At 41.5% G+C, this 27666-nt stretch overlaps 4 protein-coding genes across 8 annotated transcripts; all 4 read right to left on the reverse strand.

Moving 5' to 3' along the window:
• Positions 1–324: 324 nt before the first annotated feature.
• On the reverse strand, positions 325–4770 carry LOC116194869 (carbonic anhydrase 2-like). Of its 2 annotated transcripts, none has more exons than XM_031523776.1 (10): positions 4466–4770; positions 3388–3449; positions 3091–3237; positions 2351–2399; positions 2140–2256; positions 1982–2035; positions 1617–1702; positions 1375–1480; positions 797–955; positions 325–523 (listed from the first exon to the last, which is right to left on the reverse strand). In XM_031523776.1, exons 1-10 carry the CDS (start codon positions 4661–4663, stop codon positions 482–484), a joined length of 1020 nt encoding a protein of 339 aa, XP_031379636.1. In that variant the 5' UTR covers positions 4664–4770; the 3' UTR covers positions 325–481. The 2 variants fall into 2 exon arrangements, with proteins under 2 accessions (XP_031379636.1, XP_031379637.1); XM_031523777.1 differs by lacking the exon at positions 4466–4770 and adding an exon at positions 3595–3674.
• A 1044-nt stretch (positions 4771–5814) lies between these two features.
• Positions 5815–11660, reverse strand: LOC116197071 (phosphoglucan phosphatase LSF1, chloroplastic). 3 transcript variants are annotated; one of them, XM_031527086.1, is made up of 10 exons: positions 11214–11656; positions 10547–10653; positions 9643–10102; positions 9434–9505; positions 8611–8732; positions 7996–8211; positions 7292–7397; positions 6965–7077; positions 6505–6649; positions 5815–6399 (listed from the first exon to the last, which is right to left on the reverse strand). In XM_031527086.1, the coding sequence occupies exons 1-10, from the start codon at positions 11496–11498 to the stop codon at positions 6280–6282; spliced, it is 1746 nt and encodes a 581-aa protein (XP_031382946.1). In that variant the 5' UTR covers positions 11499–11656; the 3' UTR covers positions 5815–6279. The 3 variants fall into 3 exon arrangements, with proteins under 3 accessions (XP_031382946.1, XP_031382948.1, XP_031382947.1); XM_031527088.1 differs by lacking the exons at positions 10547–10653; positions 11214–11656 and adding an exon at positions 10243–10501; XM_031527087.1 differs by lacking the exons at positions 5815–6399; positions 6505–6649 and having other exon boundaries at positions 7063–7149; positions 11214–11660.
• Positions 11661–14232: 2572 nt separating this feature from the next.
• LOC116193458 lies at positions 14233–15618 on the reverse strand. Its single transcript, XM_031522158.1, has one exon. The coding sequence runs from the start codon at positions 15444–15446 to the stop codon at positions 14523–14525; it is 924 nt and encodes a 307-aa protein (XP_031378018.1). The 5' UTR covers positions 15447–15618; the 3' UTR covers positions 14233–14522.
• A 4722-nt stretch (positions 15619–20340) lies between these two features.
• LOC116195914 (probable phospholipid-transporting ATPase 8) lies at positions 20341–27649 on the reverse strand. 2 transcript variants are annotated; one of them, XM_031525341.1, is made up of 11 exons: positions 26309–27647; positions 24399–25768; positions 23866–23976; positions 23364–23640; positions 22970–23058; positions 22776–22884; positions 22492–22695; positions 22269–22394; positions 21895–21993; positions 21610–21801; positions 20341–21278 (listed from the first exon to the last, which is right to left on the reverse strand). In XM_031525341.1, the coding sequence occupies exons 1-11, from the start codon at positions 26690–26692 to the stop codon at positions 20676–20678; spliced, it is 3564 nt and encodes a 1187-aa protein (XP_031381201.1). In that variant the 5' UTR covers positions 26693–27647; the 3' UTR covers positions 20341–20675. The 2 variants fall into 2 exon arrangements, with proteins under 2 accessions (XP_031381201.1, XP_031381202.1); XM_031525342.1 differs by having other exon boundaries at positions 20777–21278; positions 21704–21801; positions 26309–27649.
• Positions 27650–27666: the final 17 nt, after the last annotated feature.

Raw genomic sequence — 27666 nt, forward strand, 5'->3', positions numbered from 1 at the left:
TACTTAAAGGTGGTCATGGATGAACTACTGCTAAGGTGGCCACAAACATTTCTATTTGAAGTTATCTACAAACCTATAAGGTGGTCACAAGTTTTCATAATATGTCTTATGCCCATAGCCCGAGTGCGGTCATTCGTCTACTATTCTATGAGAGAGATGTGTCTGATTTGAATACGTCAAGAGAATCATGTGTGTCCCGCCCATACATATATATAGCTCATATAATTTAGAATCTTATAATAGTTTACTTTTTTTATCTTTTTTTTTTTTTTAAGACTAAGGTGGTCTCAAGAGATTGTGATTTAAGTTGCTCAAACACAGTTCTGGGGAGAAACTAATTTTAAGTAAAGATTTTATTTACAGGGCAGAACCCAGTTCATGTTATTGATTAAGACTCGGAAAGCACGCAGCGAGCCCTCTCTATCGACCTTCCGTATGCACGGGAGGGGAAGACTTTTACACTTCTAAGCACAATTGTGTGTCAATAGAGCTTCCAATGCAGTATTGTGGCCACATCTTTCACCTAAGAGAAGAGGAAGCAAAAAGAAAATTGCAATAGTGAATCAAACCTTAAATCTTTGATGTCTTCTATGACTGAATTCGGAAAGTAAAGGAAAAAGAAAGAGTTTCGAGCTTCAGATGCGGAATCATACAGTGATCTCTGTCACAGTTTATTCGAGGATATACTTATTAAAGCCGGGGTAGTACAGATTAAGTACATAAAAATTCAGTTAATGATGCAAAGAGGAGAGGACAGGACGATGGAGGGTCATGGCATATGGTTCGATGTTCATACAGAGAAGGAGGAAGACAGGCCGAACTCGAGGCCCCAGAGCTCGAATGATCCGTTAATGAAGTCGTAGTAGCCTCCCTTCAGGCCGAGCGTCTTGTTCACCAGGCCGTCCCTCACGAATGGGTATGTCAGCAAGTTCCCGAGCGATACATTCACGGCCTCCTGCCGAGAAATTTTAAACAAAGCAGAGTTCACAAAACAAAGATCTGATTCCTAAGATCTATGTTGCTTTGTCGTTTCCCTCATTCATAACTAAGGCTATAAATCTCATGGACTTCCATTTGTTTTTCCTACGCCTTATGGCTTTAGTCAGTACTAAAAATGAATGGAAGTTTAACGGGAATAAGACCACCACGTAAAGAGGGTCAATTTGGTATCTGGATCGATGATATTCCATACCATTCCGTACTACCGGATGTGGCCTTAACTGCTCTACAGAGCGTCGCTCACATTCCGGTCTGTGATCATAGTCTACCTTGAAGTTATCCTAGTTAACCGGTTCAGCTTCCTCTTAGGTACGCGAGATGGAACCACAATTGCATCGGATGGAACTTACATATATATCGAACACATTTGATTACCTTCTCGCAGTTAGTGCACTGGTCGCCGAATGGTTTGTCACGGTGCGCAGACAGGACCTTGGCTTTGGCAGGCGCCCCGATCTTGACCCAGTCCTCAATGAAATCACTGCATTTTGATCCAAAACAAATAACTTAATTGTTACCATTTTGTTTATTGGAAATACCACCCTGTTGTTGATATCGGTTTTTTCTCCAGGGGGATTCGATTGTAAACGGAAAAAGTTCGAGCACAAGTCGTTTACGTTGAGGAGCTTCCATCGTAGGGGAAAGACATGAGCCCCTTAATGCCACCGCAGGCGCTGTGTCCGATGACAAAGATGTATTCAACCTGTTAAAAGAACATAAGTGGCTAGCTAAAAACACTCTCCAAAATTGTATCTTAAAGCAAAGAAGAACTCAATACGGACGGAGAAAATTTTAACTGCCACTTGGGAGATGTCCCCAGTTTAATCCTTGCGGGTCCAACTAATCAGTCTTATTTTAATGTCATAGATAGCCTTCCTCAGGCTAATCTTGGTGAGTTAATTTTGTTTTAATTGACATCATCCAGATGTTCCGGTACAAGGAACCGAAAATGAACCGAGAGATGGATCACTTCGGGACTTACCTTGAGGTGCAAGACTGCATATTCGATGGCAGCTCCGACTCCAGAGTACTTAGTCTGATGCATGGGAAAAGAGAAATGAGACAGAATTATTAATTCAACTTAAAATTGAGTAACTGTGATGCGATTTTTCAGAGGAGAAAGGGGATTAAAAGGTAAACCTGATCATAGGGAGGGACCATGTTAGCAACATTTCTGACGACGAAAGCCTCTCCGGGCTGGAAGTGAAGGATGTGGGACGGGCAGACCCGAGAGTCCGAGCATGCAAACACCATGAACTGAAACATTCCGAAAGGTTCTTCCCATTGTCAGTTGCACATCGAAGAAGACCGCATCAGTCGCTAATGGTAAAAGATATGAGAAATTTGTTACCTTAGGGCTCTGGCCCTTAGCTAGTTCACCGTACAAGGCAGGGTTCTTCCTGAAAGAACAAGGGATATTCATCAGATGTTCCGTGCTATGTAATTTTAAGTTCGAACCTCCACGTGACAAACGCATCTCCAATACAGGCAAGTTGAGATCATCTAGTCGTAAGGCATCGTCCTACCATGCATTCTGAAACAAACATCACCATCTCACTACTATCTGATCGAGGCTGCAAGTTGATGGCTAGGATCTATACTACCATACCTTGGCTAGGATCACCATCCTACTTGCATACAGTAGGAGCCAATCAGAACAGACTCGGACCCTCCGCTGATTTTAGGTTTTTAAAATTAATTTAAACATTAGTACGATGCGTAAAATTTAATGCATGTCACACATCGATTCGGGGAGAAACCCGGGCTCTATAATTAATAACTTCTTAAAAATGGGTTGTCCAATAGGTAAGGCCCAGCCTGATGGCCTTTGTGTTCAGCTGGGCCATCAAAAATATCATGAAACATGACGCCGGAGCGCCCTTTTTAAGCTACCAATTTTCATTCGGTGAGGCTGGAGGAGTGCACGAGTCATCGATTTATCTGGCCGACTTCTCGGAGGTCATGTTAGACCATGCAGGATTAATTTATGGTATTCCATCTGGACCGACTTCTCGGAGGTCATGTTAGACCATGCAGGATTAATTTATGGTATTCCATCTGGACCAGATTATTAACTTATGGATAACTTACTCGTATTTCTCCCTCTTGAAGTGGATGAAGCCTTCCTTGATCCTCTCGACAGGGTTGAAGGGATTGCCGTCAGATGAGGTTGACTGCAACTCCGCTGTTATTTGCTCAACCTTCATTGCTGCTGTGGCTTTCAGGTCCCCCTTCTCACTGTTTTATTCAGACATTAATTTCCACGACAAAAAAGATTCGGAGTGTTCATTTACACGATTAATTAACTGCAAGAAATTGAACTCGTGCAAATCTCCGAGCATTTTCCGGAAATGATAGTACGAGGTGTTTGGATATATATGGACTTACTGAAGAAGCTTCTTGAGGGCTTCGATGGCCTCCTCATAGTCCTTCCCCGACATGTCGTCACTCTGAACGAAGCAGAACAATACCATCGATCCCGAAATATGTTACGACCATGGTGAAATGAAAACCCAAAATGGATGACGAATAATTATTTGCACACACGTATCTACATATTTGAGTTGTTGAGGTATTGGTTTAATGAATCGATACCAGAATGCTCGCACACACCTACTCCGTCGTCTTGGTAATCTCTAGAGAATTGGGATGTCGAAATGAAACACAAAAGGAGAGAAAACAATGACATAAATAAAGAAAAAAAAAATGCACACACGCGTACACCCCTAGATCAGCAAGGACTTGACCGGGGTCCCTTTCGATGTTCACATTATTTTTCCTTTGCCTTTTCATTTTTGGATTTTTATTTTGTATTACTTGTATATGTGTACGTATATGAGTGGACATACAGGGTAGGGGGAAGGGAGATAAAACGTTAGTTGGATGAAGATGATGCTTGTCGGATGCATCAACACCACACAATTTATGCATATGTGTCTGTGTGTTTGTATCGCTTTGCTCATACATGTATGTCGCAAAGCCCCACTACATTAAACGCGGTAGCTCCCGCTACATTAAATACGAGATGACATGCATGGACAAGCTAGAAATTAAGAATTTTTATTATCAACTCTTAAAAAGCTAATAAAGTTTCCCCCTTGGCACCTGTTAAGAAATGTCTAAACTATACGAGGACTGTTAAGTAATCATCGCAGTAATATATAATCATATAACAATTATTGTTGGCAGGTCTTTCACGAGTAAGATAGACTCACTTGTAAAAACCATATGTGTTAGATATATAGTACGTCAACTTGTCGACATCGGCTTTTGTTATGTGATGTGAAATAGATAATATATCGTTGCTTGTTATTATGCACGCCAAACATGGGCTTCTAGTGGAAATGCATGCATATGCATGAGAGTACTAATATATATGTGAGAAGTACGTGACAATGTGGTTAGGATTAGGACTGCGAGTATGACTGGGGGGGCGAGGAAGAGATGAAGGACCGACGACACATACCCAGTTGACGGGGTTGATGACGGGAGCAGGGGTGGTGAGGACGGGCTTGTTCCGGATGAGGGTAGGGAGGGAGGGGGAAGTGCTGGAAGAGCCGAGCCTGGCGGAGATGGAGGGGCGGAAAGAGGCGGAAGAGGGCTGGCGGAGGTGGGAGGAAGAGAGGCAAAGGCCGTTAAGGGAAGCAGCAGGAGCGGTCGACATTTGCGCCAACCAGCACCTCGTCCTCCCCCAAATTTATAACAATGCCGCCGCTAATGTTGCAATATTCCATTGTTCAAGTAAAATCTTCGCTCATTATACCGAGACAGAGGGAGAGAGCAGAAAATGTGAAAGTGACGGGGCGGTGAAGGAGAGCTTCTAGTCGTTGAAGATGAGGATTGGACGACGGAGATGAATCTGTCAACCACCCATTTCAAATTTTAATGATCAAAACTCACTCACAATCACATGTTCTCTCTCTCTCTCGCTGGTCTGCCTTCATTTTTTTTCCGTCATCATATCATAATTGCATGCCGTCGTTTGTTGGTGTGGCGCCCATCCATGCATGTAGTCCCCCTCCGCCACATGGACATTATGTTGCTTCCGTTTGAATATTTTATCGATTTATAGGGGTATATAGGCCTAATACAATAAAAAAAATACTATAATAATAATTGATAAATGGACACGGATAGTCTCCTGACGACGAATTCGCAATCTTTTGGTTGACCGACAAGATCATGTGATAAGCTAGCACGCATGTGCATATGTTCATGTTTCTTCCTCCAAATTCCAATGCTTTTTAATTTGATTTTATTGATCATGGTTTGGTTAAGAGATGGCCCATCAATCAAGTCTCATGCGTGAGTATAGCATGCAGCCAGTGTAAGCAAGCATTTAGTTGCTAGCTAGCTTGTACCACTACTTAGCACATTATAGAAATCAATTGGGAAGTGATGATCTACATGGTAGTACTAGATTTATGGTCCATCAAATCATGAAAGCAAAAGTAGATACCGTCTCTCTTCAGCTATCGCGGAACCAATAGATCCTATAAGATATCGTTAATGTTGTACAAATTTTAAATTATAACAACGGAGCAAATGGTTGATAGTGAGCACAATTTCTGGGCCATAGAGCTCTCATCATCAGTTATCTCAGGCAGGCAAAGAAGAAGACAACCAATAGGGAGATGATGTCAAAGATGATAAAAAGCTGGATAATTCCTGCTGTGGTAGAGGGACACGTGTCCACTAAGACATGGAAGAAGACTCTGCTCAGCTCGCGGCACATCAAAGAGATTGTGAGAGAGAGATACGTTCGGACTGTCACGAGGAGATGAAATGGTTGCATGCACTATGAGGCAGTCGTGATGGGCAATGTGGATAAGACCCTATCCTCAAAATTCATTGATATATGGCTCTTGAGAAAGAGCTTTAAGGTCCTCCTTACCAACAAGTCTGAAGGACCACTGACAACGGAGGAGAATATCAGTACTGGCCAATTTATATGATAACGTCTGCCTTATTACATATTTGACACCCATGAACACAAAAGTCCCACTCCTATCATCTTAACGATCTACAAGTGCTAGCACCATGAAAGCACCCTCGCAGAAGGTCGATAATTTTAGGGTATCTTATATCTGAATCACTTGAAAATTGCTGCTAATGTTTGGACTGGATGCTTTACGGTATATAGTGTTGCTTTTAAAGGGAGAAAACGCTACAATTGAACCTCATCTTATGGCACAAGATACAGTGAAGAAATGAATGCAACAGTTCAGAAGCTGGGAATCCAGAAGCCGTCTCCATGAATTGTAGGAGAATGCTTACTGTTTACTTAGGAGCCAATCTGAGAGGACAGATGGAGAATGCGATGCACCGAGCAGCCTTTGCCAGCATGAAGCGCTCACTCTCTGTCAACGGTCTTTCAATTACCTTCACAATGTTGGCATCCTGAACAATTATTCAGTCAACAATTTAATTGCTTCCAGAAACCCCCCCGTCAATGCTACTGCATAGAATTTTTGTATACATATACACACTCTGATATGCACTAACCTTCTTCTGTTGTTGAACCAAAGGTCTCACACTTGCAGTATCACCTACCAAGATCACATTGTTAACATTGCCACTTTCATCCCTCTCAGCAGGTGATGCCGTAGAATGCCGCCACTGTCCATTGACAATATACTTGTAATAGTACCTAAAAGGTCAAGCGCATATTAAAAGATAACACTTCTAAAACCAATGCGACAAAGGATCGCATATCATGAGAAACAAACACTATCTGGATCTAGAAATGCGTATATGTCAATGTCACAGAGTAGTATCTTAAATATGATTTGCTATTATTTGCTATGGGTAGCCATTCATATGGACATACTTATTCTCATGTGACTCCTTTGTATCTATTGGGGAACTTGTCCATTTAAGCCATGTACAGAAGTCCAACCAAATAAACGTTTCAGGACAATCTCTGAGTTACACTCTGGAGATCAGCAAGAGAATCATTACTTACTTTCCTTGTGGCAGTCTAACTTCGACTTCATATCTTGATCCACCCTTGTGGGCAGCCTTAATTGGTTCCTTCCAGTTCCCAGTAAAATCACCAACCAGGTTTACATCCTCCCCCTAAATTACATAACCCCGTGAAGTATGCTGATTAAACAAGTAATGCCGTATTACTAGGATTGAATTCCTAGACTTTTCAATACAATCAGCAAGGAGAGGAGGGGGGGACAAAAAAGAAAAAAAAAAGACGAGCTATCACTCCCCCTTCATGATTAAGACCAATAAGAAGTCAAAACTAACTGATAGCAGAGTTAGGACTTCATTCATAAATTACCTCATGTCCGTTCCATACAAAAGTCACAGCATGTGTTGCAGGTCCATCGTGCTTGCTTCTTTCTACCATGGCTATAAGGTCCCATGTTGCCCATGCAATTGCTGGCCTATAATTGATTTTCAATAAGGGTTTCTAAGCATATAAGAGGAATAGGACTTAATAGGAAAAACCGTCATTTAGCTAGCAATTATAGTGTGTTCTTGCAGTTACAGTCAAACAGTTGTCTGCCTTATAAGCAGATAAAGCTACTCCACAAGCTTTCTTCTGCTAGCTGAGGTGATAACGTAGTGAGTAGTCAGCTTGCCTTGTAAAGGCTACTTGGGTTGGTGGTGTACACTATAAATATTCTCTCTCTCTTTTTTTTATCTCAATGAAAGTAACGCGCCGATTATCCACACACACTAAAAAAAAAAAGCTGCTCCACAAGGCAGTAGTTGGTAGGTTAGAAACATGTGCAATGTTGTATCCAGAAGTCTCCATACTCTTGAGAAACTCCATTTCTTTTCAAAACATATCTCAAATGGAATTCGAAAACTTTTATCATGGATGATAGCTTTCAATTTGCTTTTAAGATGTTCTCCTGATACGGGGTCTTTTTTTTTTTTTAATAATTATCACAAGGTTCTGATCATTAATCCTAACAATCAATTCTCAACTGTGGCTATTAATAAAACTAGCAAACAGCCTAAAGGAGTGGGAGAGACCTGTCAGGCTTGCAAGAGTGCAAACTGGTAACAAAGTTGTATGCTGCATGGAGAGAAGTATCTGTCATCCAATGCAGATAAGCAATTACACATGCAGGTGACCGATCCAAACCCGTAGTGCAAGTGACATACACGCGATGGTTCTTTTTTAACAAGCGTAGCATGAGCCCAACTGAAAATGGCAGCTTCTTTCTCATATCAAACGAATCTGACTCCCTGAAAATAATAACAGAAATAAATAAATAAATTCACTAGCCACGGTAACAATATAACTTGCTCTGATGTGTAAGAATAATCTCAATTAGCCAAATGAAGGATTCAAGAAATAATTTTTTTTCTCCAGACATTAAAGTACTTATTGAGAGATAGACCAACTGGAAAAATCACCACCAGTCAGTCAACCATTTAAACATGCCTCTGAGTTTAGCAAGGAATACAACACTCGAAGAGATTGCAGAAACTTTTTTTTGGATAAATGAGATCGCAGAAACTTGTCTTCACCACACACCCAACAATTGCGATTCTAGTTTAGACATGTAACTTAGACTTACATAGTTAGCACAACAGGCCCTCGCCAATCAAAGTAACATCAACAGAGTGGGACCTTCTAATTACCTTATTGGATAGTTGATCATAAGAACATTACATCTTTGGCAAGACTCATTAATTGATATTGAATTGATGCCCCAATTTTCTGCTTCAGTTGCACTTTGGAAATTCAGTATAGCTGTGATCCCCTGGCAAAGAAGTCGGGAAGACATTAAACATGTTATCAAAATGAAAGGGTAGACATTAAATATGGGACAAGAGAGAAGATATAGTAACAAACAACGCGGACGAGTTCCAAAAGTAAAAATATGAAGTTCTCCCCAGGATCACCACCACCACACAAAGAAACCAACGCTGCAGCATAATCCAATGCCAAAAGGTAACCATCGGCCTTTCGTTTCTTTCAGGAGAACTGCTTTTTCTTTGACGAGGAATTGAAAATCTTAGAATGTCTTGGTAGTATAGGAAGGGAAAGAAACCATAATGCTAGTCAAATCCCTGAATAATGAGATTTATTATACTCAAGTCTAATGAGAAGAAACTCTGGTGTCTTCCTAAATGATTTCCCCTCTTTGAAGAACCTTGGAAAAATAATGATAGAGCTTCAAAAAATGTCCTCATAAGACAGTGACAAACTTTCTCTGAGGAAACATTCATAATCCTGGAAGAATTTTGTGTGCATCAAGAAATCGAATATCTGCATCTACTTTACTTTAAAGACATCAATTATACACTACAACAAATGTGTTAAGTATTATCTCAGGTTCTTGTTGCAACAATTCGCTAGTCACTGGAACACAACTTTGATTGGCATGTTTCCCACATGATTCTCAAATAGTTAATATAGACATTTGATATTTATGGATAATCCAGAGATAGATCCACTCACCACAACATTTGATAGAGTATCAACATCCATATCTGTTTGTATGCATGACCCGACGTATATTTGCTCTGTAATCTGGGAAGACAGACTCCAATAAAGAAGGAAAAAGGAAAAAGGTCAAGCATATCGGTACAAGTATGTTGTACCAGGAGGCATTAAAGCATAGGTTTCATCATATGTAACAAAAGGACATCCATTACTCAGCATTGCACCTTACTGTACTGCATACCAAGAGAGTGATCATAGTACAGCTCGCCTTCAGAACGTTCTAGTGCTCTAATGTACTCTTCTAATGGAAAGTTCCCATAAGCCCATTCTCCATCTCCAGCTTCCTCTTCGGAGAAAATGCAAACAAGCGGCTTAAATGTTGGAGGTAGAACGTTCTTCTGCATCAATTGTGGCTGAATCTGTCCATTTTGATTACTAAGTAACTCCCATCCTTGTGGTGACAAAAACCTTGATGAGAACATCACAAACCCAGAATTGCCACCACCTTCAGAGGTTTGCAAGTTAGACACCAGCACATTTTTGTTCCAAGTGGCGATAGGAACATGACCATTATTATACAATAGGTCCAGATCAGATAATTGCTGCAATCGATGAAGCGGAAATGCAAAAAAAGGTCTCTCCAGAACCAAACTAAAAGATCCCATCTTCTCCTTTAGCATCATCCTGTGAAAAATGGAAAGAGGAACAAAGCAAAAAATCAGAAGAAGAGTTGCTTTGCTACCTAGACATGCGCATCATCCTTTTATGGCATATTGCCGACCCATTCTGCTGTCTAGAAAATGGGGAACAAACTCCCAGACTACCTTACATAAAGCTGCATTCATTACAGTAAACTGGCTACCGCACTCAGCATCCCATGCTTTTACAATGATTCTCCAACATCGTGAAAATTAGTATCAGCTAAGGAATTCAGCCCCCATGACCTCTCCGATACCGTGACAAGCAGCAAGCACATGTATCAATTTATCCAGCACGAAGTTAGTGGATGAAACTGAATTTTTGCCCATTTTATGAATAACAAATTGACTCTGCACTTTGCTAATGAAGATTACGTTACGTCAGAGGCAGTAAGTTAAACAGAAATGCGGGCTTAATAAAGAGTATTACTCAGTATCACCAATGTCTTTCATCTCAAAGAGCCTGCCTCCAGATGAATCACTAGCCTTTTTCAAAGTGTCACCCACCATGATTATCCTCGACTTTTCTGCATTGCCCTGCGACCATTATTTGATTATATATACAATTGACCAATCAATATACAGGGGAAAAATATTCGCAGATAAAACTCATTATAAACGTAACATGATTGCGCTTATGTGCACGAATGCGTCTACGAGAGCAGGTCTTTGGAAGACCCCTTTAACCAAGTGGATCGCTAAGAAGGATCCTTCACTATCCTCTACTTTGCACATTTTTAATTGACAATCGACATCTTCAAAAGCTTCCGTAACCAAAATTTTACTATAACGTGCATTTAGTTAATTGAATTTGTGATTCGTGAATACAAGTAAGAACCTTCATTTCACTAGCCATCTCCGTCTCCCTCTCTCTCCCCAAATTTACGAAATGAAAAGCTAAAACATGCACTTATTATTCAGGTGGGACAACTGAATATACTGCAATAGCGCATTCACTGAACGAACAGAGTAGCAACAGAAACCGCAATTGGAAGAGCCGACGCGCTCATATTGAATGTGAAGATGCAACGTGGAACCGGAACTGAGCAAGGAACAGTGAGGAGCTTTCTAGAGCAGCAGCAGAAGTGCAAACGTACCCCTCGCTTGAGAGCATGGACGAAGATTTTGCCGTCGGAGGAGACCGCGAATCGGATGCCGAGAGGCTTCTCCAGAGTTACCATGTACTCGTTCAGATTCATCTTGAACGACGAAGAGGAACCACTCGACATTGTATAAACCCGACCAATCCGCCTACCAAGTCTGACCTTCTCGCCATGCCCAAGCGCACAAGTTCGGCCGAGGAAACGCGGACTTCCGCCCCAGAATGGCGAGGCGAGGGGCCGATCGACAGCTCTGCAACCGGAGAGCTGCAGAGAGGACATGATTTGGACGGCGACTTCGGCAGGATCCGACGAGGTGAGGAAGAGAGGGAGGGAAAGTCGCCGGGGAAGTGACGGTCATCTCCGGTACTGAGGGACTGAGCTTCGGATTTATAGGGAAGAGTGAGAGTCCGGGGAGAAGAAGGTTCATTCATGTGGATGACTCGGAGAGGAAAAGGCCTCGGCCTTTTCCGAAACGGAAAGTGCCACGTGGAAAGATCTATGCTCGGAAAAGATCATTCATTACACGAGGTTTTGTTTGGGTGGAGCCGGACCCACGACAGAAACGCTGTTACCCAATCAGAGCGAGGGATGGTGAAGATGGCAATAGCATTAGCACAGATTGACTAATTGGTTCAAAACCAGTGTAACTTCGTCAACGCATAGATTTTTACTAATTAGTGAGGTCGGTTTGAGACATGATAACACAACTTCACAAAATTCAATCTTAAGAATGATGCGATAGATTGGGATGATCTTGTGTCGCAAGATAGAAGTTAAGAGCGGGTGCAGTGACTGGAGCTTGAACGATGACACTGAAGTACGTACAAATATAATAGCAAATGTCGATGTCATGATGTTTAGAAAATGTACATTCTGAGAACCAACACGCGGTTTATATTATGGCAATAACATGATAACATCAGTGTGCTTCGACCTAAGATACTTGCATATTACTAGTCTCAAGGTGGCATGAATTATATATTTGAATAACAATCAATATCTCACCGAACAAATATCTTCCGTACCAATGCACTTGCCAATGTGACTCGATTTTGAATAGCTACTTTGGGCTAGCCAACACAGCCAAATGCCAAGCATGGCTTATCAACAAGGCCAACCATAATGTGGAGGCACATGAAATAGTCCATGGCGCATCGCGACCAGTATATATATCTCACAAGCTATCGACATTATCGAACATGACAACATCCATCATCGGTGAATTAAAGTGATAGATATGTAACAATTTCACTCACGGTTTTTCCGTTTTCATCTCGAAAGAACTGAAGTACGTAATTTTGCATTTGTTTATCGGGCCAACAAGGGTATGTGATCTAGCACAGAGAGAGAAATAGTAAACTCTCTACCAGAAATCACTGGCACGTGATAAATTAAGAGATCTAAACAAGTACGAAAACCGAAAGAAAATATTTATTACGTATGGGTGAAGTTTCAAGGCAAATGAGATAACTTCATGCATACGTAACTGATCTGACCTCGGATCACGCGCACGCAGGACAGCCTTGCCCACTTTTAATTAATGTAGTCATGACAAGTATATTGCTTTTGTGAGCTAAATAGTCTGGATGGCATGGCAGGACGGACTCCGGCTCCGGAAACTAATACTTGCTCAGATGACGTCTTGCTCTATCCACGAAGTGTTTCGATTTATCATTCGGTTATATAATAATTCAATTACGTCACATCTCGCGGTCTCTTCTTCAATAGGAATATTGTCCTTTACGGACCGGAGTGGGCTTTGCATTCTGCCACTTGAGCCGCCCAAAAACTGAGAACGATAACCAGTGGGCTCCAACAGGAAGATCACAACATCTCCAAAGCCCAATTAGTTCCTCGTCCGACAGCAATTCCCATTTGAAGAAAATTTCCAATAAACAATTTTGAAGAAGTGAACTGCTTAATTTTAACAGACAATTATTGTTTAAAGTATGTGTCTATGTCCTTTCTCAGTTTCACTCCCAATTAGTCGTGCGTGATTAATTAAATTTATTGTGTTTGTTATTTAGACATTTTAAGCGGGAATCTTTGTTTGAATAATTAGCAATAAATTGAGAGGCAGTTGAACAAAAGGTGATTATCTTTTTCTAAAAATAGGTGAAAGATCGTGACATGGGGGCCATCTACCCTCACCTTATTCATTTCCCGTCAAAAATGTCTCGGTATAAAATTAGACATGTAATCAATCAGTGGCACATCGAGTTAGCAGTAGCCATCAAACTCATGAATCACAAAAAATCAGGAACCGGTCAATCTTCGCCGGGTGAGTCCGTCTAGAATATCGTTCGGATAATAAGTTATTGATAGCTTTAAAGACGGTGACATTCTCGCATTTAGTGAAACCGTCTCAAATCTTATTTAGGTACTCAGAAAAATTGTTCAAAAGGGAGTTTTAATTCAGATATAAGCGCTCTAATTATCCTTTAACAAAGACATTACATGATTTAATTTTATTCAGCATGACTTTCTTTTCTATATTGTATCGAGAGAAAATTCTATTAGCCATATCATTTTATGGCAGGAATCCCAGAAGAAATGGAGACAAATTGGGAGGGAATGATGTGAAAGTTCCAACCAAAACTTTTCTATATGTTTCGGGGGAGTAAGGTCCAACGTCCATTTCCACGAGGTCCAATTGCCATTTAATTGATGATCACGAAATTAAATTAATTATTTAGTTAGTTAATCAATCAATTAATTAAAAAATAATCCCCTCACTGTCACAATCCCTGCAGGTGCACCTTAAACCATATTTAACCAAGTTGTGAAATGGTCACCTAAAATCACATTGCCCCTCCCCACGCCATCAGCATTTAATACTACCCCCCCTATGGTTGGTAGCCCTCACAAATCGATATTATTCAGAAATAGCGACACGAAATAAAGATGACGGTCCGTGATGAAACCGATTCTTTTTCGATGAGTTCAGGAGAATGGGGGTACATTATGAATTACTATTGGCTGTTCCGTAACCGAATAACAAACTAGAACCCAATTTTTCGGGAAAGTACGGGAGAGTGATTCCCGACTTGACTTCATCTTCGATATCAAGTGATCAAATTGCGATTCCAAACTAGCGATGGAGAGAAATTGTATGTACAACATGAAATCATCAAGACAGCACGATGAATAGCATAAGGAAGAGTAGCCCAATGATTCTGTACTTTGGAACATTCTCCTCTCTGTAATTTCTACGTGCTTTTTTTTTTCTTTTTTAAAGGTTTAATAAAAATTAGAAAATGTGAAAACCGCGCCGGTGTGGGTTGCCGGAAAGTCGGCTAGCCATCAGAACGGAGGGAAGTTCCGGCCCAAGCCGCTCGCAGTAGCAAAGAAACCGACGAGATCTTTCCTGTACGGCAGATAAGACCTCTTCCGATCGCCTTCTTTCATGGCCCTGTTCCTCACGTAGAACGCCTCGTGCGCGGAAGCCGAGGAGGCCTTCTCCTTTGCCGGCTTGCTGCTGTTCCCCGGCCTTGCTGGAATTTTAGCTTCGGCGCCGGTGGGGCTTTTCTTTTCTTTGGGACCGGCGGCCCCCGGGGCCTTGGAGTCGGGGCTCTTCGCGGTCGGGCTGGAGCTGGACGACGGAGTGAGGAAGACGAACGAGTCCTTGCCGTCGCTGTTGCTCCGCCGCATCAGATCCCGGAGCCTCCACCTCTTAGAGCACGACCCTGTGGAGTTGCTCTTCTTGCAGCGGCTCGGTGACTGCTCCACCGCCGGAGACCTCGGGGTCCAGACGCAGTACGTCCCCTCCGGCACGCCCTCCAGCTCGTCCGCCTCCGACGACGAGCACGACGGAGCATCGCGGTCCTCCAGGAACAGGTTCTTGAGCGGAATCATGATCGAACGCTCATCCTCGTTCTCGTCCTCCCCGAGGTGGCTAGTCTCCCTACCCCCACCGCCCGACAGGAGGTCCCGATTGAACACCGGGAACACCGGCCTGGCGTACCCACCGCTAATCAGGACCTGGTCGGGGTTTTCGACGAGGGAGACGAACTCGAAATCGTCCTCCTCCTCGTGACAATCCCCGCCATGATCCCCCGCGCTGGAATCGGCGGAGGCAAGCTCCGTCTTGGACCCCAGCTCCTCTTCCCGGCAGACCCTGCTGGCGACCTCGGCGAGCCCCCCAGACGTGTAGCTGTTGAAGCTCGGGCATGGGTACACCGGCGAGTCGCATCTGCTCCCTTCCGAATCCTCCATCTCCGAACCCATAAAATAAAAAAACCCTTAACCCTTCGTCTTCTTCTTCACTTGCAGAAGAACCACAGAGAGAGAGAGAGAGAGATTGGTGAGTGGGTGACGCTTCGTCCCCAGCAACGGTGCGAAGAACAAGGAAGGGTTCTGTTAAAGGAGAGGTATTTATATGGGCGAAGGAGGGTTCTGAGTTCAGACCGCGTGGAGGATTCATATGGGGGAGGAGATGGAGATGTCTGGAAATGGAAGGTGGGGGTCACGCAGGCCCGCGGCGCGTGATGTTCTAGAAGGAATTTGCTGTCCTCGATTTTCTATCTTCGGGACCAAGCCATCGATCGAATGAAATTCATTTACTTAACATAACCCATGTAATTAAGAAATAAATTACGTGACGTTGTGGAAATAATAATTATAATGAGGTTGACAAAAAATGGAACACGATGGCTCGGTCACCCCACGATACAGCTATGCCTCCCATGCGTTTCACTCAGCCACTTGGATTTGAGAAAATCATCGAGGCCATAGTCTTCTAGACCACCGCATTCTAAAAGGAAAATGTTAAACGTATGAATCGGAACGGCGTGTACGGGGATTGGAATTTGGAATGTCGTGAGTTATGTACTTTTACGGTCGCAATGATCATTGGCGAGCGATGGATTCATCGTTATATCTCGATCGACCTCCATATCAAGAAACGCAGCATGCAAGGGGAAAAGCACGACATGGAGGATACCCTTTTTGCAGTTACTATCCTATTCTCGCTGGATTCAAATATCGTAATGCAAAAGTGGCACCATTTTTTGTCACTCTTTTCATTGAAAGACAATAGTAAAGATCATGCAAGATTTGATAACATTCAAAGTTCACGTTGTCACTGCAACATTACTATCACTTCATTTCTTATTAACACATGGTAAGTTAATATCGAAACTGTTGAAGAAGGGCGTGTGATACAATGGCACACGTCTTCGCATTAGGAAACAATAGGTTCGAGATCCGGCTTTCGTCAGTAAGACTATCTATACTCCTCTATGTAACTCTCAAATTTCCTTTGTATTAGATCTTGGCCTCCGAACCTACCATGTATGGAAAAATAGAACACCGTTTTTGTGAGATAATTTTAAATGGTCATACCTCATAATGATGTGGTGAGGAAAAACGAATAAGATTACTTCAATTAAGAAGACTTATCGCAATTAATCGAGTAATTAACACTTATTATTTAGTTTATTGCAATTTAATTAATTCTTCTTCATGCCATGTCGCGAGGTAGGATCGCCGAATAATCTCTCATGTTTTGTGCTTTTGCAAGTCATTTGCACTTTGCCCTAACGAAACAAGAAAAAGCCGATCTTAATTCTTAATCACGCTCTTGAGCCAATGAAAGGGTTCAGTGGAGTGACGTATAAGTAGTCGATTCAAAATCAAGAAGTTTTGGTCTTATTAATCCTTATTGATAGGAGTCTCGTGCTCCTTTTTATTTCAGCTCCAATATCAATCGATGGACTTTAGTTGCGGTGCAAGAGTTTGAAATACATGCTAATTAGGAGACTTTGTAAATTGAACGAGCCATAACGAGGGTAAATTTTTTTGGGTGTTTATTAACGAGAATTAATTTTGAGACGATAGACGAAAGGCATCTCGTAATTTAACTAAAAGAATTCTACTTTCCATGAAATTTGTGATTTGTCTTTCATCAATTCAATTTCAATGTCAATTGTGACTCACAAATATTGAATCTGGCTTTCGCCCACGTGTTCCACGGATTGGTGGCTTAGCTAAAAATTGATTGAATTTGGGTGAGTACGTGCTAATTTAATTGTTGTCAATTCTTGTCGCCTCTGCTGTCCCCTAACTCAATCAGGGGAGACGTCCAACGGCATCGCATGTACTTCTTGTGAACTTTCACGAAAAACGGTCTCCCCCATTTGTGGAGGTCTGAAACTTGGCACCCTCCCATGAAACGATCGATGGAACAGTAACGGGACCATCGCAAATCACACCAACAACATCCACAAGTTAATTCAATTCGACCGGGGATATGAGGATACGAGAACACAAAATCCGTGACGGATTCTATTCTATTAAGATCAGCGATTCAGTTGGAGCCGACGTAATGAATAGCTGTGTATCTCGAGTTTTCGGCCGATTCTTCGTAGTTACGTTTAGTTGGATTGAAGTTGAAATCGATTGCTCAGCGATGCCACTATCGATGCTAAATTTCAAGCAGCAATATTGTGGGTCCATGACCCGAACATCCACCGGATCTGGGGGTGTACGTATGAAAGATTATCTTGTCCCATATCCGGAACGATCTCTTTGTATCTATAGGCATTTCACCCTTAACCACAGCTTATCCACCGATTTTTCAACGTGGGTCGGTTCGGACTTGCGCTTGGTTTCACCCAAGCTTCATACTAGTCATGAATGGATTAAATCATCTAATTTTTCGAGTCCATCAGCAGTGACAATTGCCCTACGAATACAGAGTCATTAGATTTGCACTGAAGAGGGGACGGGGGCAGTGCAGATCTGAGGCCGTCGAGGACCATAAAATATTCCTATATACGTGCATTTATATTACAATCACATATATATATATATATATATATTGGATTTAAGGCCATTATGACTTTCATCCGATTGGAGAAACTGAGCAGCAGCCTCTTAAGAAATTGTGCATTTACATTTAGAAGGTCAAAGTCGTTCGAAGTACGTGCTTTCATAAGTTCAGGTATTGACATCCGAAGCTTCAGCATCATTTTATTAGATAAAAAACTAAGTGGACATTTAGTTTCGGGGATAGAGTTTATTTCATCAAATATTGATAAAATAGTTGAAAAAATTTATTATTAAAAAATTAATTGTAATAATTTATTATTAATTGTCCTATGCATGCCTATTAAGGGTTAGAAATATTTTGATATTGTCCAATTTGTGGGGCTCGAATTTGTGTTGGTACTCCTTGTAAAGTAATTTTTTTTTTTTTGGGTCTAACGAATGCGCAACACTTATCCAAAAAGAAAAATATTGACCGCTCTAAGACAATACCTCCCTTGTGGCTGCGTGACCAATGGTTTTCGACTCATATAACTATCATAGTGTGATTATTGTCTTAACTCATAAGGATAACCACAACATAATTGACTGTTGTGCAAGAAAAGTACGAAAATTTTACAAGTATTAATAATATAAAAAATAAACTTTAGGTGATAATCCAGCAAAAGGCCAAATCGTGGACTTTCTAGAAAGGAAATCTGGGAAAAAAATAATATAAGAGCGAACTCCTAAAGTAATATAATAATATAGTTGAAAAGAGAGTACCACGACTTTGTTTGGTAAGGAAGCAATATGGCCCTTGAATCCTGGGTCGCAGGCTTCGAAATGCCAAGCACCAACCAAACACGAGTTGCTGTCCGATCCTTAAATCTTGCTAAAGGATTATAATTAAGGTTAGAGAGGATCCTTCTAATTGATTAATTAATAGACCAACTTGTCTAGTTACATGTGACAATATCCTACCACACATTCCATTACACGCCCAACTCTTTCGTGGTGACGAAGTTTTTGTGTGAATCCCTTAAAACCTCGAGCAAAAAATATCTTGTGCTCTGCAGGTGACCGAGATTGGATCGAGTGCAATGCAAGAGAAGATCGCCGGGGAAAATTATCGAGGACTCTTCTGTTTTTCTAGAGAGGTGTAAGAGAGGAGTACTCCGTTTGGTTTCGCAATCGAATTTTAAAATTTTAACTCCAATTTTAACTCTACTCACTACACAACAAAAATCAATTCTTCAAAGTAAAAAAAGTGAGACTCATACATTAATTCATATATACCTCCATTATACTCAATTCAATTTTTAATACTAAATTCTCTCAACTATTCATTATTTTTTCACATTTTTTCTTATAATTCAATAACACAATCATTACAATTCAATTAAAATTAAAATTCAACTCAACTGTAAAACTAAACAAACCTGTCGTGGATAACAAGGAAAAGCAATAGGCTGCCGAAAGCGTCAAAGGTGAGCCAAACAAATAACGAGGAAGAGAATATGATATCTCCTTAAAAGTGGAAAAGTTACTGAGTGCTTACATAGTCGACGACCGAGAATAAATCGTCGGGTGCTTTAGGACAACGATGAAAATCTTATCTTGAAATCATGAAATAATGAAATTTCTCAGAAGTTGCAGTATTCATTTCACTTTTACATGAATGACGAATGAAATTAACAATTAAGCATATTATTCATGTCTTATTGCTAATCAACTTGTTTACGCGTGTGCAAAATCTTAGAATTGTTTGGGATGTAAAATTGTAATGGAAAAGAATGAAATGAATTTCGTATAATAAAATGTACTTATATTGAAAGAAAAGTAGAGAATATTAAGAATTATATTTAATTAGATGAACTAATATTACATGCTATCATTTTATATATTATATTTTTTTAAAAATATATATATATATATATATATATATATATATAAACCTGGCAAAAATGATGGAATAAGTATTTTGTAAAGCTTTTAAAAGAAAATATCATTCTATCAAGTTAAATAGAAAATATCCTTCAAGTTAAATAAAAAATGTCCTTTAAATGGAATGCTTTTTTTTTTTTTTGTAAATCTTGATATCTGAAAGCCTAATTGAATCATGACTAATCCAATTAAGAAAGATCGAGCCACTAAGAGGTAAAACTCTCTCAGCATGAATTTTGTACATTTATGAGAACTCGAATCCGAAACCAACATTGAACCACTTGAACCATCTCATGTTGATTGGAATGCTTTTTTTAACCCATGAGAATATCTCCATATAGTATAAGAAAAAAAGAAAAGTGCGCATACAAAAAAAAAATGAAATGAATGGAATCTCCGTTTCATTTTATTCCGTTCTATTCTGGTATACCAAATGGGATCCGATAGCGTCCATCCTTACCACTATAATTTCTCTCTCTAGAGAGGATTGTCGATCCGAGAAACCGTGACCCTGCTCCATATTCCAACACTACACGAGCTCCATAATGAGAGGTAGAAATTAGTAAGAGAAGCCAGCATTTTGTATATCAACATCATATCACCGAACTAGGCCGAAACCTCTGGACACATTATAGAAGCAGAGTATATAACCCCGCTTCTTCTCCGAGGCCCGAGAGAAGCACGTACATTTAAAAACCAATGCCTAGTTCATGCATTACTCAATAAGCTTTTACACGGTTAATGTACACAGGCTCCGGCAAATTATCCCGATTTCTTATGTCCCAAGTTTTCCTTCAGATGCTTGAGCTTGTTTTTGACCCGCACAGGCAACTCCCCTGAGTTCTCGTTGTCGTTGTTGGAATCCTCTGACCTCTTCCTCTGTATAATATCATGGGGCATGGGATGGAAACGAGTCTGGAAGGCCCGGTAGGAGAAATAAGGCAACAGGGTGGAGACGACCACCAGGAGGGTTGAGAGCCAGTAGAGCAAGCTGGGGGCACAGGCCTCCACGAAGACCATGTAAGCGGTCGTCGATATGGTCGGGGTGAGGAAGCCATACACTACCAAAAAAAGGTACCAGAAAACGATGCTTCCCCAGATGAAAACATGCTGGATCCAGGTGAAGTAGTTTATGGAGAGGGCCATCTGGCAGTTCACTGCCCAGACTACGCAGGTGTACATCGTGACCCCGAGGATCTCATAGTCAGCCAACTGCCCTTCAGGCCGGAACGCCTGCCCAATGATTGCGTTGGTTGTGCAGAAGAAGATGATGATGGAGCTTCCAACACCATTGGACATCCACCCGAGAATCCGGGGCCAGTTGAAGAGGACGTTTTGCATTCCCTCCTGGTATAGCAAAGGATACTGCACCCACGAAAACAGAGTCGCCAAATTTATAAACAGACTGGACTAGCTGATGGACCGCACAGGCTGATCTGACGTCTGGCCATGACCCGTTGAACCGGTTTTTCTTTGCCAGAACAATCCAATTGCATTCATATTTTAAAAGTGACTGTTAATTTTTTTTTTTTTTCACCAATTTAACCTGGTCAGACCCGCTAGACCCTGATTGAACCAATGGACGCACATATGCATAGCTCAGCCAGTATGCAGCGTGGCCCAGTTCTGAAAACTATGGAAATCGTTTATTTCGGAAACAAATGGTCTCGCCAAATATCTAAGCATAACAACTTACCTTTAGGCACAGTCGGGCAGAAACGTCCTGATCGAAAACTCCAAGAGCGATAACAGGGAGTGAAGTGAAGAATACATTATAGAAGGACATGTACCAGTCGTTGTAAGCAGGCTGGCCGGAGAATGAAGCGTAGGCCTCAAACCAGAACAGAGTGAACCCAAATGTAATGTTCTTGTAGAAGAAATAGCAAATCTACATCACAAAAGGACAACAGCCGTCAATTAAATATCTTACCTATAAACTCCAAATTAGTAGAAGAAATATTAAATTGCTCTCTGACTTTACCATCATAGATATTCGCCTGTAACACCAATGACCATGGACCAGAAGAAGACGCTCAAGAAATCGGAATTGGGCTATCGCAAAATCACTCGCCATGACTGCCTGTAAAGTGCCATCAAAGGTCCACGATCAGATGAATAATCCCCGAAAAGATTTGACAAGGAAAAATCACTGAAAAGAGAGACAAATGGAAAATTTTGCCTAATAAATCCGAGTTCTTGCATCCTCAACAAGCAGAGGAAAATTCACCACAATCCCTGGGATCCATGGGATAACGGGGAGTCGATGGACCCTAGGATTGGTTGTCCATGGAGCCTTCATCATCTATGTAAAGAAAATGCAAGAGAAAAAGAAAAGGCAGATGAAATTGAACGCACCTGCATTCCTTCCACGCCGCTAATCCCGACTCCTATATCAGCTTCTTGAAGCATGCTGACATCATTTGCACCATCTCCAATTGATAATGTTGTTCTACCAATTTTCACCTTTACCATTCTCGTGACCTGCATTTCTCCTATATATCTATCAGATCATAAGCATTGCAGAGAAATTAGGACATAACAATATCGGGACAAGAGAACAGTGAGACGCAATACTTACAAGAGCTTTCTGTTTGGGCGAAGACCGACAGCATATAACAGAAGCACACTTAACAGCAAGGTCGAGAAAGGAGTCCTCCAAATCTTTCTTGAGAGCAAAGTTTAGGGACCTGCCATCAATTATCAGACCAAATGACCCAGTCTTCTCCTTGGCTGATAGAGACTTCCCTTCATGTATTTGTTTCCTCACGCTCTCCAGTGAAGCCTAAGATTTTAACCGACTCTTACAGGTTAACAAGAAAAATACAAGAATTCCTCACGTGGCATAAACTGCAAATCTTCTACCTTTGCGAGGGCATCTCTATCCCCCTGTTTCTCAAGAGCTTCAATCTCCGGTGAGTCTAGAGTGATTGTGATCAGTCTCATTCCTTTTCGTAATAATTTACAGGCATAGCTGCAAGAAGTGAATACGATCAGTCTGCAGGGATGCCTGATGTAGAAAATGGAATCTTACCCCCACCAAAGAGAAAATGGCTTACCCAATATTAACAGCGGTTTCCAACTTGTCCCCAGTCAACACCCATATCTTAATCCCGCCCTCTGAAAGTTTTTCCATACATTCAGGCACCTGGCATTGAGATATCAACATTAACTCCAGATCATTTTTTGGTACCCAGCCGATCAAACTGGATCTCGGAAGAGTACATTTCCCAGCTAATTCTCACTTTGAACCAGTCACTCTTTTCTTGAATTTATAATAAAATAATTTTTTTGTATCATTTTTGCGATCCAGTTGTACCCATTGAACCCTAGGTTGACCCATGAATACAATATTTCACCCGGTTTGACATCCGCTCGGTTATGAAAACTATAACTCGAATAACCATCACAACTCCGCCAGACATATAGATATACCAGGAAAGAGATATTTACCCCCTCCTGCAGCTTGTCCTCAACAGCTGTAGCGCCAAGAAGGTTCAAGTCCCTCTCGATCTTGTCTGCGGCTGCATCAATCAGAGCATCTCGGTCTGCGGACACTGCGGTTTTGGCCTTTACAAACTCGTCCTCCCATATCCTATACTCATCTTCCCCAAGCTCACGGTATGCAATAACAAGAGTTCGAAGGCCCGCTTCAGAATACTTGTTGATGTGATCCCTAGTCTCGGCCAAGAAACTTCTGCCCTCCTTTGAAAGCCTCTCCAACATTACACTGATTTATACAGAACATAAAAACTTTAAACATCAGCATGCAAATAGGGATATATTTCTTGTCTCAAAAAACAAAGAAAATTTTGGGGAAGAACGGAAAGTTTTCTGGAGTGCAGTTGAAAAGACATGCTGCATGTCTGAAAGAGAAAAATGGGAGAATTTGGAAATATTTCCTACTTCTTAAGAATCAGATAAATCTTAAGTCATACACTGACTTGAAACTTACCTGTCTGCACCCTTGGAAAGGAGCAGCAATCGACCTTCTTCGCTCCTAACGATGACCGACATTCTTTTACGCGAGCCGCTGAACTCAAGAATATGAAGAAGTTCATAGTTTCTGCAAGAGGAGGGATTAAATAGTGAAAACTAAAAGCAGCATCATTTAATCGAAAGGGCCAGGTAGACGAAATAGATGCGGACCTTAACAAATCAGTTTAAATGAACTTTTTTGTGCAATTGCACATTGCATCGGCTGCTACTTTGGTTCTTGAAAACTGACAGAACTTTTAATCTCTACATTTCGTTGAACAATAAGAAAACTAAAGAATAAAAGGTGTCAAATTACACCTCACAAGACATGTGGGATCCCTACTGGAATGCAATCTAACATATACTCTATAACTTTCCAAGACGAGGAAAAAAAAAATTGCAAACAGCTTCCACAACCAAATTGACCTCTAGTTTCAAAAAGTTTAATAAGCAATAATAATAAAAAGAAACAGTATTCTATGTTACGTAAATTAAGAAAGAGGAGTTTACCTGTCAACTTTTGTGCCACTCTCGAAATCTAACTCATGCAATGATATGGTAGTCTGCTTCCTCTCGAAAAACTCAAACCCGAGCTCTCTCGCTGCGATCACAAAAGACGCTTCATCAGGGGATTCAGCTTCATAGTGTATCTCGCCCGACTCCTGGTCCACGTCAGGAATCACCGTGTGGCATATTGCCAGTACCCAAAAGAACTTCTGTATGACATCATGGTTCGGCTCATTGACCCACCGCCCGTTCATGATTCGTTTATCATGGAAGTTGAAGCCCTTAATGTGCCTCCCAGAAGGATAACTGGTATCAACATCTTTATCATCACTGCTTTCACCAGATGAGATTTCGCTGGACTCAGCGGCAGGCTCCTTCTTTCTCCCTGCAATTTCCCTCTCCACCTGTGTCTCTCCGCGGCCATATGCAACACCGGCAATAGAACACTTGACAAACTCCATGGAGTTGCAAGTCAGTGTCCCAGTTTTGTCAGAAAGGATAGTGTCAATTTGACCAAGTTCCTCATTTAAATTAGAAGTTCGAGCACGTGCTGGCCTGTCTGTCTCTGCATGATACATGTCCATGTCTTGATTTATGAATATGCTTTGCAGAACCTTCACAATCTCGATCGAAACATATAAGGATATTGGGATCAGATAACCATAAAGCATGAGCCCCGTGAGGAAGTGGAAAAAGGCTGCTAATGGGGCCCTCCCAGGGTCATAGAACACCGTAGTATCGTCCGGGCGAAGGTACCATCTCCTGTACTTCCCATCTGACAAATCTTTCCTAGTCTCTATCCCGAAAAAGAAGGAACCCACAAAAGATATTGTAATTAGTGTGGTAAACAGGATGTAGATTATCTTATCCATCCTCCTCTCAATCTTGCTCCTCTTGGATGGTGGGTCTGTGGAATTCTGCATCACTTTAGTATCATGCCCTGTGAAAACAACCACTCCATGGATATAGTCAGTGTTCTTGAGCTTTGAATCTCGTAATAGAATCTGCTTCAGAGAGAGAGAGTACTCTTTTCCACCATAATGCAGATTTCCGACAAAAGAATATAAATTCTCATTTGGGTCCTCACACCGGATCACAGCCTTAAACTCTTTTAGAGAGCTCTCATCACAAATAGAGGACGTGACCTCCAATGATTGCTTTAGCTTCAAGTTCATCTCTCCATCAAGGTTCATCGTCTCAACATAACAGATTCCATCCTCATAGCTTGAGGAAATTAAAAATAGATCAGCAGGAAAATACTCGTCCTTGTGAACCCTCACAAGATCCCCTACATGGAGTTTCTTCCACCTCGTCTCATGGAAACAGTGGTCTTTACCATACACTTCAGCCTCCCTGTTGTTCGACTCTATGTCCTACAAAAAGAAAAACGGATGTTTCAGTTAGATGATTCCAAAAGCCTCTTCACGAAGTTATCGTAATTCAAAACTTGTAGAAATGGTTCACATTTAGTTCCAGATCTCACTATTTTACTTCGTCAGACTAAGCGTCAGGTTTCAGCATTTGACCACGATCAAGCCAAAATCCATAAAAAAATTGATTCGATAATTCAGAGCGCACCATTCTTGATAGATACTAGTAAGAAGCAAGCATTAGCAGATAACTAATAAGAGATGCTGAAAAAATCATCTTTCACGAGAAAAGAGTACAGCATAACAAGCATAACTCATAACTACATATTTGCTGCAAACACATTGCTCAGATTCTGATTTCCCCTTCAGCTAAGAAGAACAATAAAAAGCAAACTGCGCTAACTTTTCCAGCCAATTCAGCCCTATCCCTTTAATCATCAGCAATAAACAATTTCCTGCACTTTCCTCATGTATGATCATATGTAAATTTTCGAGTAAAGGACTGTTCAAATAATTTCAAGACTGAAAATGACTCTCTATTACCTGCTTTCTTCTTCTCCAGTCCTCCACAGCTTCCTTTGCCATTGTAGCTCCAATCACAACAATCAAAGGTGCAAGAACACTGAGAGCAGTGTAAGGAGCCAAAGGGCTAAAGGAGACGCAAGCCACGACCAGAAAATATACGTTTGCAACCCTCCTGAACTGCTCGAACAGGGACTTGGGGATGAAATTAGTAGCCGTATACTTCGTGGTGGACACATAATTTCCCCTGTAGTTTAACTGGACAGCTTCAGGGTTATCGGGATCGTTACAGTGCACTACCCGAGAGTACCCTCTCTGCCCGACTTGGTCGTGCCTCGGTTCTCTCCGATGAGGGATGCAAGAGAATGAATAGAGTTTGCTCCAATGTATCTTTCGCCTAGTCATCTTTCGCGAATCAAAAAATCAATCTCCAAGAACTTCCCTCATCATCTACCCTTTCCACTTTCAGATAAATCACTTAACAACCCCAATAACAGACACCTCATTCAACAATATTGCAATAACAACTCCATGAGACCCGGAAGCATAAAAAATGGTAAGGCCACACAAAAGGGTACTTCGGATAAATTTCCCCTTTCCTGTCCCTCTCAATTTGCATGAAAACTTTACTAACCAGGCAAACTACTGCCTTTTTCTCAATAGCAGAAACCCAATGGACAATAGCATCACTATCACCACTCAGAAACCATAAATCAACCAAAAAAAAGAAAATGCAAATTTCCCTCGAAAATGAACGACAGAACAATTTCTTAGAACTTTCTCGCCAATTTTCCCTTTGTGATTTACCTGACCGACTAAACAAAGCAGACCCTTCTCCTCAAGAACAGGCATTCATTGATGCAACACTGCAATTAAAAGGCCACTCAGCGAAGCATCACAGCCCGGAGGAATGCGCAGCTAGGAAAGGGACATTCTCGGCGTTTTTCGGCAGGGCAGACCGGTAGACACTACCGAATGGGATGGGGACAAGAATGAAAGGAGGCAGAGACCATCGAATGAGCTAAAACGCACAGCTTCGGCAGCTCGCTGGGCTTTCGATCCAAGTTAACAAAGCAAGTACACTCGACCGACAACCACATGACCAAGCATGAACAGTGAGGGAAACATCGGGCTCCATTCACGAGTTCTTTCAAATGTCGGACAAGAACAGTCACCAGCTGCAACGAGGCTTCTGTGATGGAGTTCAAAGGGGTCCGAGAATGGCGTCACTCTGGATCATTCCTTACTTCCATTCCGGAGATCTCTTCCTTGTGACTGATTGTCAGCTCCAAATGCTGCGAGAGTTAGAGAGAGAAGATTGTGTGTGAGGGTGAGAGAGAGAGTGAGAAAAGAGAAGCTCTGTGCGAGCAGTTATCTTT

The sequence above is a fragment of the Punica granatum genome, chromosome 2 (assembly GCF_007655135.1).
Source record: "Punica granatum isolate Tunisia-2019 chromosome 2, ASM765513v2, whole genome shotgun sequence".
Taxonomy (NCBI): Eukaryota; Viridiplantae; Streptophyta; class Magnoliopsida; order Myrtales; family Lythraceae; genus Punica; species Punica granatum.